Source organism: Nomascus leucogenys, chromosome 18 (assembly GCF_006542625.1).
Source record: "Nomascus leucogenys isolate Asia chromosome 18, Asia_NLE_v1, whole genome shotgun sequence".
Lineage (NCBI taxonomy): Eukaryota > Metazoa > Chordata > Mammalia > Primates > Hylobatidae > Nomascus > Nomascus leucogenys.
In genome coordinates this window covers 55,433,480-55,448,592 of record NC_044398.1, presented here as the reverse complement: position 1 = coordinate 55,448,592, position 15,113 = coordinate 55,433,480, and the positions used below count along the sequence as shown (strand labels likewise).

The 15,113-nt window shown below is 41.2% G+C and overlaps 1 protein-coding gene across 1 annotated transcript in view; it reads left to right on the top strand.

The window, feature by feature from the left end:
- Window positions 1–15,113, top strand: part of APBB1IP (amyloid beta precursor protein binding family B member 1 interacting protein) — a 127,973-nt gene that overhangs the window by 50,719 nt on the left and 62,141 nt on the right. Inside the window, exons 3-5 of the mRNA XM_003269376.3 lie at window positions 4,046–4,117; window positions 8,160–8,247; window positions 12,784–13,076. Coding sequence (XP_003269424.1) covers window positions 4,046–4,117; window positions 8,160–8,247; window positions 12,784–13,076 — 453 coding nt within the window. The remainder of the gene's footprint in view (window positions 1–4,045; window positions 4,118–8,159; window positions 8,248–12,783; window positions 13,077–15,113) is intronic.

Here is a 15,113-nt window from a genome sequence, read left to right as displayed (position 1 = left end):
CGCTGTGTCACCCAGGCTGGACTTTGGTGGCACCATCATAGCTCACTGCAGCCTCGACCTCCTGGGCTCAAGCCATCATCCCGTCTCAGCCTCCCGAGTAGCTGGGACTACAGGCACGTGCCCCCACACCTGGCTAATTTTTTAATTTTTTGTGCAGAAATCTCTCTGTGTTGCCCAGGCTGGTTTCAAACTCCTGGCCTCAAGCAATCCCCTCCCCTCAGCCTCCCAAAGTGCTGGGATAACAGGTGTGAGTCACCATGCCCAGCCCTGTAGGACATTTAAAGCAAGGAGGATATGATTCAGATACTTTGTAAGCAACTGTGTGGAGATAAAACCCCATGGAAATGATTCCTCATGCTGACTTCCCTCCTGAACCAGGGGCGGGGCCCACCTGCAGCCATCTTCCTCTCTTCCAGCTGCCATAAACACTTTTATAATCCCAACAATACACACAAAATAGGACAAGTATCTTCCATCATCCTTCACTGATGCTGTGTTTGATTCCTCTCTGACTTTCCCTGCACACATAGACCTAGACCTTCGGTGTCTTTCTCACCTGTTGCTTCTATACCTGGGTGCTCACCTGCCTGCTTTGCGTGGTCTGACCCTCAGCATTCACTGAGTGGCTTCCTTGGATTCAAACACACACCTTCTTGTCCCATGTGTATGTACACCTGATTCTTTGGGATGTGTCTGCCACTAAGAAATGTGCTAGTTCGATGGAATCTAGACCTCTCTTAGCTAAAGACCCCTTCTTGTCCCCTCCCAACACCTCCTGGCCAACACAGTTTTACAACTTCCCGTGCTCCTGCAAGACACCTCCTATGCTGGATGCCAGATAGGGCACTAGAGAAAATTAATACATCACATAGCAATTCAAGCATCTGTCCTCCAAAATAAAACATGCAAAACTTAAACCTTGAAATGATGGTGGAATATGCTCAGTGATCTGTAGCTCAGGGTAGCTTTTGTGTTTCTCAAGAGGGAGAGACTAGAAGGAGGGCAAAAGAAAAGTCACTGCAGGGAGCAGAACATTCAGATGGAAAATGTTCTCAGTCCTGTTCGGCGAGGGTGATAAGGTTATGTAGGAGAATAAAATAATTTTTTTCTTCTTAAAATAGGGAGAAGGGGAAATATATGATGGAAAAATTAAGCAAGAAGATTTCATTATGTCAGATTTCCTAAATGATAAACCCAAGATAATTGTTGAAGATAATTTGGGAAGATTAAGTGCTAGCTTTGCAGGGTGGATATTTGGAGGATATGCACTGATTCACCCAAAATGATTTTACAGCCTCATCTGTTCTGATTGCTCAGCGTCAATGCTATCCTGGGTGCCAAATGTTGCTAATATCAACTCTGGCTTATAGAATAGCTCCTGCAACAGAGTTAGTGCCAGATAAGTATTACTGTTATCATCATCATCATTTACATCACTTCACTTTTAAGAATTGTGATATTTTAAAAATCATTTGGCTGGGCATGGTGGCTCACGCCTGTAATCCCAACACTTTGGGAGGCTCGGGTGGGTGGATCACTTGAGGTCAGGAGTTCAAGAACAGCCTGGCCAACATCATGAAGCCCCATCTCTACTAAAAATACAAAAATTAGCCAGGCATGGTGGCAGGCGCCCATAATACCAGCCACTCAGGAGGCTGAGGCAGGAGAATTGCTTGAACCCAGGAGGCAGAGTTTGCAGTGAGCTGAGATCAGGCCATTGCACTCCAGCCTGGGAGACAGAGTGAGACTCCGTCTCAAAAGAAGAAGAAGAGGAAGAAGAAGAAGATCATCGGAGTCATTTTTAAGAAAGCAAAATTAGTGTGACAAAGTTTGTTTCATAGACATTTAATAAAGAGACTAAGACACCCTGACTAGCTAAAGCTATTAAAAATAAAAATATGTGACTGCTAAAGTATTAAAGTCACTTAAAGGGTGAACTACAAGTTTTCAAGATAATTTATTCAAGGAAAGATAGATTTGCCTCAACTTGGCCTATTTCAGCCCAGTAGTTTATTTTAAATACACACACGAAAAGATAATAGTATTATGGTTATGATTTAGAAAGTATCTTTATGGGCCAGGCGTGGTGGCTCACACCTGTAATCCCAGCATTTTGGGAGTCCAAGGCGGGCAGATCACCTGAAGTCAGGAGTTTCAGACCACCCTGGCCAACATGGCGAAACCCCATCTCTACTAAAAATACAAAAATTAGCCAGGTGTGGTGGGGCATGCCTGTAATTCCAGCTACTCAGGGGGCTGAGGCACGAGAGTTGCTTTAACCTGGGAGGCGGAAGTTGCAGTGATGTGAGATCACACCACTGCACTCCAGTCTGGGCGACAAGAGCAAAACTCCATCTCAAAAAATAAAGAAAAGAAAAAAAGAAATAAAGTATCTTTATCTTTTAGCACTGCATTCTGAAATATTTATGGAAAAATAATATTTGCTTTAAAATATCTATTGTAGGAAGATATAAATGGAAAAAGATCAGTCCAGTTGAAAAGTATTAAAGCTGGACAATGTGTACATGAAAATCATTATTCCCTCTGCTTTTGTATATATTTTTAATTTCCATATAAAAAGAATGAGATACAAATGCATGCATGTACAAATTCAAGTAAATATTGTGATTTGGCTTAAATAATACATACTGATTCCCTACACCCACCAGACTTCTTAGTATAAGCTATAATTGGCATTAATCTTACAGTGTTTTAGAGCATTTTAAAATATCGTTAGAGGCTGAGCAAGGTGGCTCAATCTTGTAATCCCAGCACTTTGGGAAGTCGAGGTGAGTGGATCACCTGAGGTCAGGAGTTTGAGACCAGCCTGGCCAACATGATGAAACCTCGTCTCTACTAAAAATACAAAAATTAGCCAGGCGTGGTGGTGGGTGCCTGTCATCCCAGCTACTCCGGAGGCTGAGGAAGGAGAATTGCTTTAACCTGAGAGACGGAGGCTGCAGTGAGCTGAGATCGTGCCACTGCACTCCAGCCTGGGGGACAGAGCAAGACTCCATCTAAAAAAAGAAAAAAAGAAGAAAAGAAAAGAAAAGAAAGAGAGAAATGCCCTTAGAAATGGTCTGCAGCAAATTCCTCATGTTACAGATGAAACAATTTATTACCTTTGCCAAACTACATAATGCTTGTTAAGTGGCCAAAGGCCTAGTAATGTCTCCTAACTTCCCAATTTAGCCTTGCCAAAAATGTCAGGAAACAGAGCAGCCAGTTGCAACTCACAGTGCATCCCACCCTATTTTGTTGCAAACTTTTCCTCTTCTTGGGCAATTGCTTCACTTGGTTTGGGCAAAGAAAGGTTAAAATGTAAAAAAATGTTTTCTTTCTATCTCTTTTTGCTTGACAGGGAGGCCATTTAAGTTCTAAAGGTTTGTCCACCAGTACTTCTAAATAAATGTACTAAAAACTATTATTTCAGAAATATCTTTTGAAAGCAGGGAATTATTGGGTAAATATGCTTAATCACTCCTCACATCATTTTTGTGTAAGGTTTTTTTTTTTTTTTTGAGATGGATTCTCACTCTGTCACCCAGGCTGGAATGCAGTGGCGCAATCTCGGCTCACTGCAACCTTCGCCTCCTGGGTTCAAGTGATTCTCCTGCCTCAGCCTCCCGAGTAGCTGGGACTACAGGCACGTGCCACCACACCCAGGTAATTTTTGTATTTTTAGTAGAGACGGGGTTTCACCATATTGGCCAGGCTGGTCTCAAACTCCTGACCTCAGGTGATCCACCTGTCTCAGCCTGTGATCCAGCCTGTTTCTTTGGCCCCAAGAAGACTAGTTCAGCCTGGAAAAATTCAATTGTGGCTCTGAGGCATTTCCCAAGGTTTGGCACAATCTTGGATCAAGCAGATTGGATAGAAGCCAGGCATGAAATTTCAGGCTAACATGAGCCTTCCTCTCAATATAGTCCTCTCCCAACTTAGCTGCCCATGGATGGGGCTCCTGGGGGAAAGGGAGGGATGCAAAGAGTATCCTAGGATCAGGCTTTTATGAGACTGCTAATATCTCAATTTCTTCCTTTTTCAGATGGGTGAGTCAAGTGAAGACATAGACCAAATGTTCAGCACTTTGCTGGGAGAGATGGATCTTCTGACTCAGGTAAACTTCCCTTTTTAACTGGCAAATTAGAAAACAAACATAGAGTTGCAGAATTTCATTATAATATGACAAGGGAGCTGTCTTTTTTAAAACCCTGATACTGGGGGAACCAGCCCACGATATTTCAATATAGGTTCTTTTCTATTTTCCCTAAGTGTCGGCAGGTCTGAGAAATAAAGGGAAGAGTACAAAAGAGAGAAATTTTAAAGCTGGGTGTCCAGGGGAGACATCACATGTCGGCAGGTTCCGTGATGCCCCCTGAGCCATAAAACCAGCAAGTTTTTATTAGCAATTTTCAAAGAGGAGGGAGTGTACGAATGGGGTGTGGGTCACAGAGATCACATGCTTTAAGGGCAACAAAAGATCACAAGGCAAAAGATCAGGGCAAGGTCACAAGGTCAGGCAGAAACTAGAATTATTAATGAAGTTCCAAGCCCTGCTGTGCACGCATTGTCATTGATAAACATCTTAACAGGGTTCAAGAGCAGAGAACCGGTCTGACTAGAATTCGCCAGGCTATAATTTCCTAATCCTAGCAAGCCTGGGGGCGCTGCAGGAGACTAGGGCGTGTTTCATCCCTATCTACATCTGCATAAGGCAGACACTCCCAGGGCAGCCATTTGAGAGGCCCACCCTGGGAATGCATTCTTTTCCCAGGGCTATGAATTATTAATATTCCTTACTGGGGAAAGAATTCAGTGATATTTCTCTTACCCGTTTTCAGTAATAAGAGAAATATGGCTCTGTCCTGCCAGGCTCCCTGGCAGTCAGACCTAATGGTTATCTCCCTTGTTCCCTGAACATCACTGTTATCCTATTCTTTTTTCAAGGTGCCCAGATTTCATATTGTTTAAACACACATGATTTACGAATAATTTGTGCAGTTAACACAATCATCACAGGGTCCTAAGGCGACATACATCCTTAGCTTATGAAGATGACAGGATTAAGAGATTAAAGACAGGCATAGGAAATTACAAGAGTATTGATTGGGGAAGTGATAAATGTCCATGAAATCTTCACAATTTATGTTCAGAGATTGCAGTAAAGATAAGCATAAGAAATTATGAAAGTATTAATTTGGGGAACTAATAAATGTCCATGAAATCTTCACGATTTATGTTCTTCTGCCATGGCTTCAGCCGGTCCCTTCATTCGGGGTCCCTGACTTCCCGCAACACCCTGAAGATTGGCAACATTATATAGTTCTGATGTAATTATGACAATGATGGGTTAAAAAAAAGCTTGTTCCTGACTATATTCTTTTGAGTTCATTTAATTTAATACATTGATCAGACATACATCAAGCTCATAGTATCCAAATATTTACCAATAGAGAAATTTACTCCCAAGTTTACTATCCTACAACCACCAGCACTGAGCCATTTCCCTGTAGTTACCCTTATAAAGACTCACTAAGAAAATATTATCTTTGCTTGATTTGGGGGTTTTCTTGAGAGACACAGTCTCACTCTGTTGCTTAGGCTGGAGTGCAGTGGCACAATCACGGTTCACTGCAGCCTCAACCTCTTGGGCTCAAGTGACCCTCTGGCCTCAGCTACCAAGTAGCAGGGACGACAGGTGCACGCCACCACACCCAGCTAATTTTTTTTTTCTTTTGTAGAGACGAGATCTCACTATGTTGCCCAGACTGGATATCATCTTTAGTAAAGACTTTTTACCAACCCTTGAGGAAATGCTACATTTTAAAGAACTAAGTGGGAGTTATGGTGACCTCGTGATTAAACTGTAAGAACTCAGTACCCTCAAAGGAATGTGAAAACTACTCAACCATAGACTGAGAAAAAAGCCCCTGGCATCAAGATTAGATTGACTCAGAGGTCACTGAGCCCCACTGTCAGCGCCACTACAGCCTGGTAGCTGTAGGGCCAGGGGCCCTAAGTGGCAGGGGCCACTAAGCCAGGTTACAGTCAGGTGGGCTTTAGAATGTCTTACAGTGTGCTCATAAATGAGCCTTTGACTAATAAGGTAATAAGCTCATCACTTTTCTGCATAAAATACCAAAAGAAGAATAAGCCAATATTCCTAAATAAGATAGAGATCTTCAAAAGCTTTCTAAAAAAATAAATGAATAGTCTGTGTTTTGAAAGACTATTTATTTTAGGAAAAATAAACCAATTCTAGACCAGGCACAGTGGCTCACACCTGTAATACCAGCACTTTGGGAGGCTGAGGTGGGCGGATCACAGGTCAGGAGTTCGAGACCAGGCTGGCCAATATGGTGAAACCCCATCTTTACTAAAAATACAAAAATTAGCCGAGCGTGGTGGTGGGTGCTTGTAATCCCAGCTACTCAGGAGGCTGAGGCAGGAGAATCATTTGAACCCAGGAGGCAGAGATTACAGTGAGCTGAGATTGTGCCATTGCACTCCAGCCTGGGCAACAGAGTGAGACTCCGTCTCAATAAAAACAAAAATAAAAAATAAACCAATTCTAGTTAGCATCTACTTTATATTCCCAATAAGATTCAGAAAAGTTTAGATTTTATGAAAGACGGGATAAGATACAAGATAGTTGGCTTAGAGGAAGGGGTGCTGGTTAAAAGGTGTTTGGATGGCAACCATATTTCTTTCTTTCTTTCTTTTTTTTTTTTTTTTTTTTTTTTTTGAGATTCAGTCTCACTCTGTCACCAGGCTGGAGTGCAGTGGCAAGATCTCGGCTCACTGCAAGCTCCGCCTCCCAGGTTCAAGTGATTCTCCTGCCTCAGCCTCCCGTGTAGTGGGGATTACAGGTGTGCGCCACCACACCCAGCTAATTTTTGTATTTATTTTTTATTTTTATTTTTATTTTTTTTTGAGATGGAGTCTCGCTCTGTCGCCCAGGCTGGAGTGCAGTGGCACAATCTCGGCTCACTGCAAGCTCCGCCTCCCGGGTTCAAGCCATTCTCCTGCCTCAGCCTCCTGAGTAGCTGGGACTACAGGCGCCCACCACCACGCCCAGCTAATTTTTTGCATTTTTAGTAGAGACGGGGTTTCACTGTGTTAGCCAGGATGGTCTCGATCTCCTGACCTCGTGATCTGCCCGCCTCGGCCTCCCAAAGTGCTGGGATTACAGGCGTAAGCCGATGGCAACCACATTTCTTAAGATGAGGACTGTGTTTTCTCTTCCCATGGTGGAGGAGAGTTTAAGTGAACGTGTGTAGTCTCTCTGTACCCATTCCCTCATTCCTGCAGCCAGTGGGGGAAGTGTTCTAATGGGTCAGAGTCTGGGATTTTTGCAGGACCACATTTAAGTATTGTTACTGTAAGGCAAGAACAGGAAAGAGGCTGGGCATGATGGCTCACACCTGTAATTCCAGCACTTTAGGAGGCTGAGACAGGAGGCTCACTTGAGCCCAGGAGTTCAAGACCAGCCTAGGCAACATAGTAAGACCCCCGTCTCATTTTTATTAAAAAAAAAAAAAGGAATAGGAAAGAGGCCGCTTTTAGTCTCTTGGACCTGCCTTCACCCAAAGCCCTTTTGGTTTTTGCTATTTCTTTGTTGTGGCCAAGTGAATGTAGTCATAGGTTTTAGGTTTGCTTGGCTAAACAGCCCTGCCAACAGGTAGGTTCTCAAGATTTTAGGCTAAGGAAAAATTTTACTATGACAGACTGCATCCTCAAACAGCTTTTCTCCTCCAAGTAACTGGATATTTCTTTCTTTGATGTCATGACTTAAGTCATTACAGAATTTTATGTATATTTTTTATATATTTATATTTTTATATTTATATATATATATAGTGTGTGTGTTCACCATTACAAGAAATTATTTGTTCTTTATAAAAATTAACTACCTCATTCTCATTGCTCTCAATTGACATATTCCGTTTCAAGATCTTCCTTCTAGAATAATTTTTAAGCTGTAATTTTCTGTAGGGGAAAAATTACATAAAACATTTTCAAGTTACAATATGGTTTTCAGAAAACATACTAAGGGAGAAAATGTGTAAATAATACATGGTTTTTGACTTGCTGAGTAAAGTGTGCTACAGAAATGTTTGTATCATGAATAACTTTGATGGGGGGATCTTTTTTCACAGAGTTTAGGAGTTGACACTCTCCCTCCTCCTGACCCTAATCCACCCAGAGCTGAATTTAACTACAGTGTGGGGTTTAAAGATTTAAATGGTAAGCATAACAATTTCTTTGCTTAAGTAATTCAAAATCATAATGATGATTCAAATCGGTATGAAACTATAATTTGAAAACTAAATTAAAGGAACCTAAACATCATGATAAAATATCATTGTTAAAATCATGGATTTCAGACTGGGTTTTACTGTGTCTGGATTGAATTGAGAGAGTCAAGAAGATATTTTTGCCAGTAACGAAAGGGAACACGATTCTGCATTTGTGAGAAGTCTCAAAATGATCTTGTGTTTTAAAGTAAGGGGAGTTTCTTCTTATTACTCAGCCCATAGAGTAACAAGGAGTAGCATATAAAAATATTAATAAGGAAATGTCCCTTCAGTGGTAGAAATCAACTATTTCATAATGATTAATAAATATGAATCAATACTTCATATTTTATTTAAAATATTTTTTAATTTATATATAATATATACTTATGTGTAATTTAGTCTACTTGACATTTTTTCATTTTTCCTGAACTTGTCACTTTATTTTATTACCAAAAATCTCTCAGCCATGCATGGTGGCTCACACCTGTGACCCCAGCACTTTAGGAGGCTAAGGCAAGAGGACTGCTTGAGCTCAGGAGTTTGAAACCAACCTGGACAACATGGCAAGACCCCATCTCTACAAAAAATAAAAAAAAAATTAGCCGAGCATAGTGGCATGTGCCTGTGGTCTCAGCTACTTGGGAGGCTGAGGCAGGAAGATCAAGGCTGCAGTGAGCTGTGTTTCTGCCGCTGTACTCCACCCTGGGCAACAGAGTGAGATTCTATCTCAAGAAAATAAAAAACAAAACAAAACAAAAACTCTCTGTTTATTTAAGTGGAGACATCTTTAGGCCACATGCTGTTCATATTATAATAAGTCTTGAGGCCGGGTGCGGTGGCTCATGCCTGTAATTCCAACACTTTGGGAGGCCAAGGCGGGCGGATCACAAGGTCAGGAGACTGAGACCATCCTGGCTAACACGGTGAAACCCCGTTTCTACTAAAAATACAAGAAATTAGCCAGGCGTGGTGGTGGGTACCTGTAGTCCCAGCTACTTGGGAGGCTGAGGCAGGAGAATGGCATGAACCCAGGAGGTGGAGCTTGCAGTGAGCTGAGATCGCGCCACTGCACTCCAGCCTGGGTGGCACAGCGAGACGCCATCTCAAAAAAAAATAAAAATAAAAAAAAAATAAATCTTGAAGTAATCACTTTCAAATTAGTGAGAACTCCCTGCAACTCTGGAAAAAGATTTCCCAAAGACTTGCAGTGCCTACCAAAAATGTGAAAAGCAAAATAGGAGAGAATTTCAATTACAGAAATCCAGAATTCCAAGTTTATTTCTGTCCTTCTCTGGATGTTTTTCTTTTTTTTTTTTTCAGGCAGAGTCTCTCTCTGTCACCCAGGCTGGAGTGCGGTGGCGGGATCTCCGCTCACTGCAACCTCTGCCCCCTGGGTTCAAGCGATTCTCCTGCCTGAGCCTCCCGAGTAGCTGGGACTACAGGCATGTGCCACCATGACCAGCTAATTTTTATATTTTTAGTAGAGACAGGGTTTCACCATGTTGGCTAGGCTGGTCTCGAACTCCAGACCTCAGGTGATCCAACTGTTTCAGCCTCCCAAAGTGCTGGAATTACAGGTGTGAGCCGTGGCGCCCAACCAGGATTTCTTTGTTTCTATCATTTCCAGTAGTTTTGTAGTAAACCATTAGGTGCCAGTGACTGTTTCTTGATAAATTATAATATACCTCTTTTGATTTTCTTTTTCCTACACTCTTTTTATTTGCCGCATAAATTTATTATTCCTGCCAGTCATTTCCATCAAGATGGTAACATTCATGAAGCTTTTTACAAAAGCAGGCCAGGCGTGGTGGCTCTTGCCTATAATCCCAGCACTTTGGGAGGCCGACGCTGGTGGATCGCTTGAGGTCAGGATTTCAAGACCAGCCTGGCCAACTTGATGAAACCCCATCTCTACTAAAAATACAAGAATTAGCCGGTCAAGGTGGTGGGCACCTGTAATCTCAGCTACTCGGGAGGCTGAGGGACGAAAATCGCTGGAACCCAGAAGGCGGAGGTTGCAGTGAGCCAAGATCGTGCCACTGCACTTCAGCCTGGACAACAGAGCAAGACTCTGTCAAAAAAAATAAATAAATAAAATAAGATAAATAAATAAATAAATGCTATACACTTTTGTAAAATTATGATTGCAATAGATAACATACACTTGCACGTATGAACAATGCAAATTTAGCCTCACCAATTCATAACAGCCGCATGCTTTATAATCAGTTCAATTAAAATTAAAATTTAATCAATATTTCAATTTAATTGTAGTCATCTCAACTAACACTTTCTAAGCACTAACTCAGTGCCTGGTATCACAGTACTGACAGTGATAGGAGCAATGATACCCAGCAAGATATAAACATAGTGATGTTACACTACAGTAATAAGACACTCTTCTCATTAAGGAAACAAGATGTACATATGTGGCCTAATTTGGATACAGGACAAGACAATTAAAAACTACTGCTATGTATGGAAAATTAAATTTGCATGGAATTAGATTAAGAATAGATTTGTTCTGTCTTCACTTTAAAACACTGCTAAAACGAGTTCAAAATATTTTGCCGAGGCTGGGTGTGAGCATGTAATCATGCTTTTAATTCCATCACTTTGGGAGGCCAAGGCAGGGGGATCACTTAATCCCAGGAGCTTGAGACAAGTCTGGGCAACATAATGAGACCACTGTCTCTACAAAAATTAAAAAATTAGCCAGGCATGCTTGTATGTGCCTGTAGTCCCAGCTACTCTGGAGGCTGAGGTGGGAGGATTGCTTGAACTCGTGAGGTCAAGGCAACAGTGAGCTATGATCCTACCACTGCACTCCAGCCTGGGCAACAGAAGTTGCAATGAGCCGAGATCGTGCTGCTGCACTCCAGCCTGGGTGACAAAGCGAGACTCTGTCTCAAAAAAAAAAGAAAAATTATATATAAAAATGGCTTACAGTAAAATAAACCCTTTTTACACATGTCTCAAAAAAAAAAGAAAAATTATATATAAAAATGGCTTACAGTAAAATAAACCCTTTTTACACATTTAAAATAAACCCCATTTACACATATTAAACTTTAGTCCAAGTACTGTAAACTAGCACTATTAGCATTACTGTAATATGCTGTGCGACATTTATGATGATGATGTCTAACAAACAAAGCTTATTTGTTACTGAGTAGGCTTTATTCCAGCTGCTCCCATTTCCTCAGTCTGGTTCATCATATCTATAGCAGCTAGAACTCTCCTCATGCATCACTTCCTTCCTGTCCATCCTTTGTTCATTATATTCACCATATAATGTATGCCTGATCATCAAAGTACTCCACCAAGACTACTCACCAACACCACCCCAACTACACCACATGATCTAATCAACGTTCAGGATCACACATCTGCTCTACCATAGTAATCTCACAACTGGAAGAAATCCTAAGGCCATCTCTCCTCCCTCCCTCTCACTCTGAAAATTTATCTCTTTCCTTTCTTTTAAAAGTTAACTCCAAGCTTACTGTCTTCATTAAGTTTCTACCATTTAATCCTATAATTTTTTAACTCGCTGCCACCTATGGTGCTTTAATTTCTGCTATTTATCATTAATTGCTCTTGGCTGGGCACAGTGGCTCATGCCTGTAATCCCAGCACTTTGGCAGGCTGAGATAGAAAGATTGCTTGCATCCAGGAATTTGAGACCAGTCTGGGCAACATGACAAAACCCTGTCTCTACACAAAATACAAAAATTAGCTGGACCTGGTGGCATGCACCTGTAGTCCCAGCTGCTTGGGAGGCTGAGTTGGGAGGATTGCTTGAGCCTGGGAGGCAGAGATTGCAGTGAGCCAAGATCACACTACGGCACTCCAGCCTGGGCAATAGAGTGAGACTCTGTCTCAAAAAAAAGAAAGAAAAAGGAAAAGAAAAAATTGCTCTATCTCTGAATATGAAGTTTTCTACAGTTAGGTGGTGAGGCTATAGAAGCTCCATCTTCACCCCAAGGTCACAGGCACATTAAACCCCCGTTGGTTGAAATCCAGTTTCTTCTAAATAGCAGCAGTACTCTCTTTGCCCTCCAAATGCTTAGGGAAAACTCCCCTTCCATCCATTTCCAATGCTCCCCTCTCTGCTACTTTTCTAAAACTCTAAGATGTTACACTATAGGATTTCCTACTTAGGCATCTATTCATGTGCTTGGATTTGACTTTATAGCTGGTATGTCAGATGCCCCAGTGTAGAAAACACATTTCCCCCAATTTTTTTTCTTGGTGTTAGAAACTCACTTGGATTAACCATGTGACAAATGCAGCAACAGTTCTTTTAGGAACTCCTATGCTTGTGCTATTGAATTAAAATATTCTCAATCTTCTCATTATATCATAACCAATCAAAATAATGATTCCTTTCTACTCAAATATTATGCTTAAAAATTATCTTCTTTCAGTTTTTCCAGATGCAAACAGTTTTTCATACCATTAATGTAATTTTCCCTACTAGAGTCCTTAAATGCACTGGAAGACCAAGATTTAGATGCTCTCATGGCAGATCTGGTAGCAGACATAAGTGAGGCTGAGCAGAGGACAATCCAGGCACAGAAAGAGTCCTCGCAGAATCAACATCATTCAGCATCTCTACAGGCATCAAATTTCAGCGGTGCAGCCTCTCTTGGTTATGGAACAAATGTTGCTGCCACTGGTATCAGCCAATATAAGGATGACTTACCACCTCCACCAGCCGATCCTGTGTTAGACCTTCCACTGCCACCACCACCTCCTGAACCTCTCTCTCAGGTAAGTGTGTGGGACCAGAGATGGCAGGGCCATCAGCCTGTGTTACCTATCACTGATGTTCTTTGAAGTGATCATTACATTCCTAAGTTTGTACATCCACAGATCTGAGGTACTAAAAAACAAAGATACAGAGCACGCTCATTGCAAAGCTAGAACCCTCTGTAAGCAAGCCACATGGGTGTGTATCAAGAATGTATTAGGGCCATGTTCAGGATTTACTATAATTTGCTTAAAAAATATTTGTATGCAAACACTCTTCGATAAAACTCAATCTTTTGGGGAAATGTTTTATTAACATCATATTGAAATGTGGAACTGATTATATATTTCCATGTCCCTGTTCTTAGCTCAGTACATAGAGAATAGAAGGCATTCATTATGTATTTTCTGAGCAGAATGAAATTGAATTTTGTTGAACTTGGCAGCCCTGTTCAGTAGGACAGGTACATCCAAGTATCTCTTGTAATGTCGTAGTTGGGGAGGGTGTTACATAGCAGGCAGGTGATGGGTGCTTGATACTGATAAATTTCTGAATATTGAAAAACAGACAACTGGAAAGTTTAAATGATCATTATTTGGGATATTAACTCATAGCATGTCTCTCATAAAAGTAGAAAGAGCACTTTTAAGGATTTTCTTTTTAGAGTAAGCCAAATATTTTAGAGGAGAGTCCAGTTCAATTTCCTGTGGCTTCCACGGTTGTCACACTGTGTCACGATGTTTGGTACTCACAAATAAGACCCTAGGGACCCTGAAAGGTCATACAACAAAATATTGAATATAAATCAAATATTAAATTATACTCTATCACACACAGTGCTCTATTGTGTACTTATTTTAGAAAATTTATGTGAAAATGGAGATCAATATAGAACAGAGACTCTTAATGTAGGGTCCATGAAGATTTCAAGGGGGCCATGCACCCCCAAAAGTAAACAAAGTACAAAGTTGAATGGACTTGTGAAGCTTTATGGGCTTTCTTAAAGGGGCTTGTGGCTCAAAAAACAATTTGAGAACCGCTGCTATAAAAAGATACATGCCTATATTCAAGTAATTAGAATGTAACCAGAACAGCTCATTTCCTCATCATTATAAATAGAAGAGAGACTTAACTTGCAAAAATCAAAGAGCTTTGGGCTCATAAAATACTTCACTCACTTTTCAGCCTGTTCATATGAGCTTGTCAGTGCTTTTGTTTTTTGGTGAATTGTAAATTTAAATTTCAGTCTCTCCGGCCGGGCGTGGTGGCTCACTCCTGTAATCCCAGTACTTTGGGAGTCCGAGGCGGACAGATCATGAGGTCAGGAGATGGAGGCCATCCAGGCTAACACAGAAAAACCCCATTTCTACTAAAAATACAAAAAAATTAGCCGGGCGTGGTGGTGGGCACCTGTAGTCCCAGCTACTTGGGAGGCTGAGGCCGGAGAATGGCGTGAACCCAGGAGGCTGAGCTTGCAGTGAGCCGAGATCACGCCACTGCACTCCAGCCTGGGTGACAGAGCGAGACTCCATCTCAAAAAAAAAAAAAAAAAAATTCTGTCTCTCTTAACCTTTGGGGGCATTAAGAACCCCTTTAAGAATCTAATAAAAAATTAGAAATCCCCAAAAAGACACCCTGATCCAAAAGTATGCGTATAATTTCAGGGAGTGTTCAAATCCCGGAGATGTGTCAATCTATAGATTCCTTGGGTCGGATCCCAGTTTGTGAGCCAAGCAGATTTTTGTGGTCTAAATATACGAACCACTGTTAAAGTCATCATTTCATCTTTTAAGTTACCATTCCCAAGCTATAAGGAGTGACTGCCTTCTATATCTTTGAGTTGAAGAATTTTGTTATAGTCATTTAAATTCTGAAAATTGAATGTTTCAGATGATGGATACCCCATTTATCCAGATGTAATTATTACACTTTGTATGCCTTTAAAAAGTAATTAATAAATTCTGAAAATCAAGCATGTGAAATTTGGTATCTTTTGTTAATATAAAGTAGCTGAGACACTAGCCATGACAGAAGTGATTACTCACTGGTATTACTTA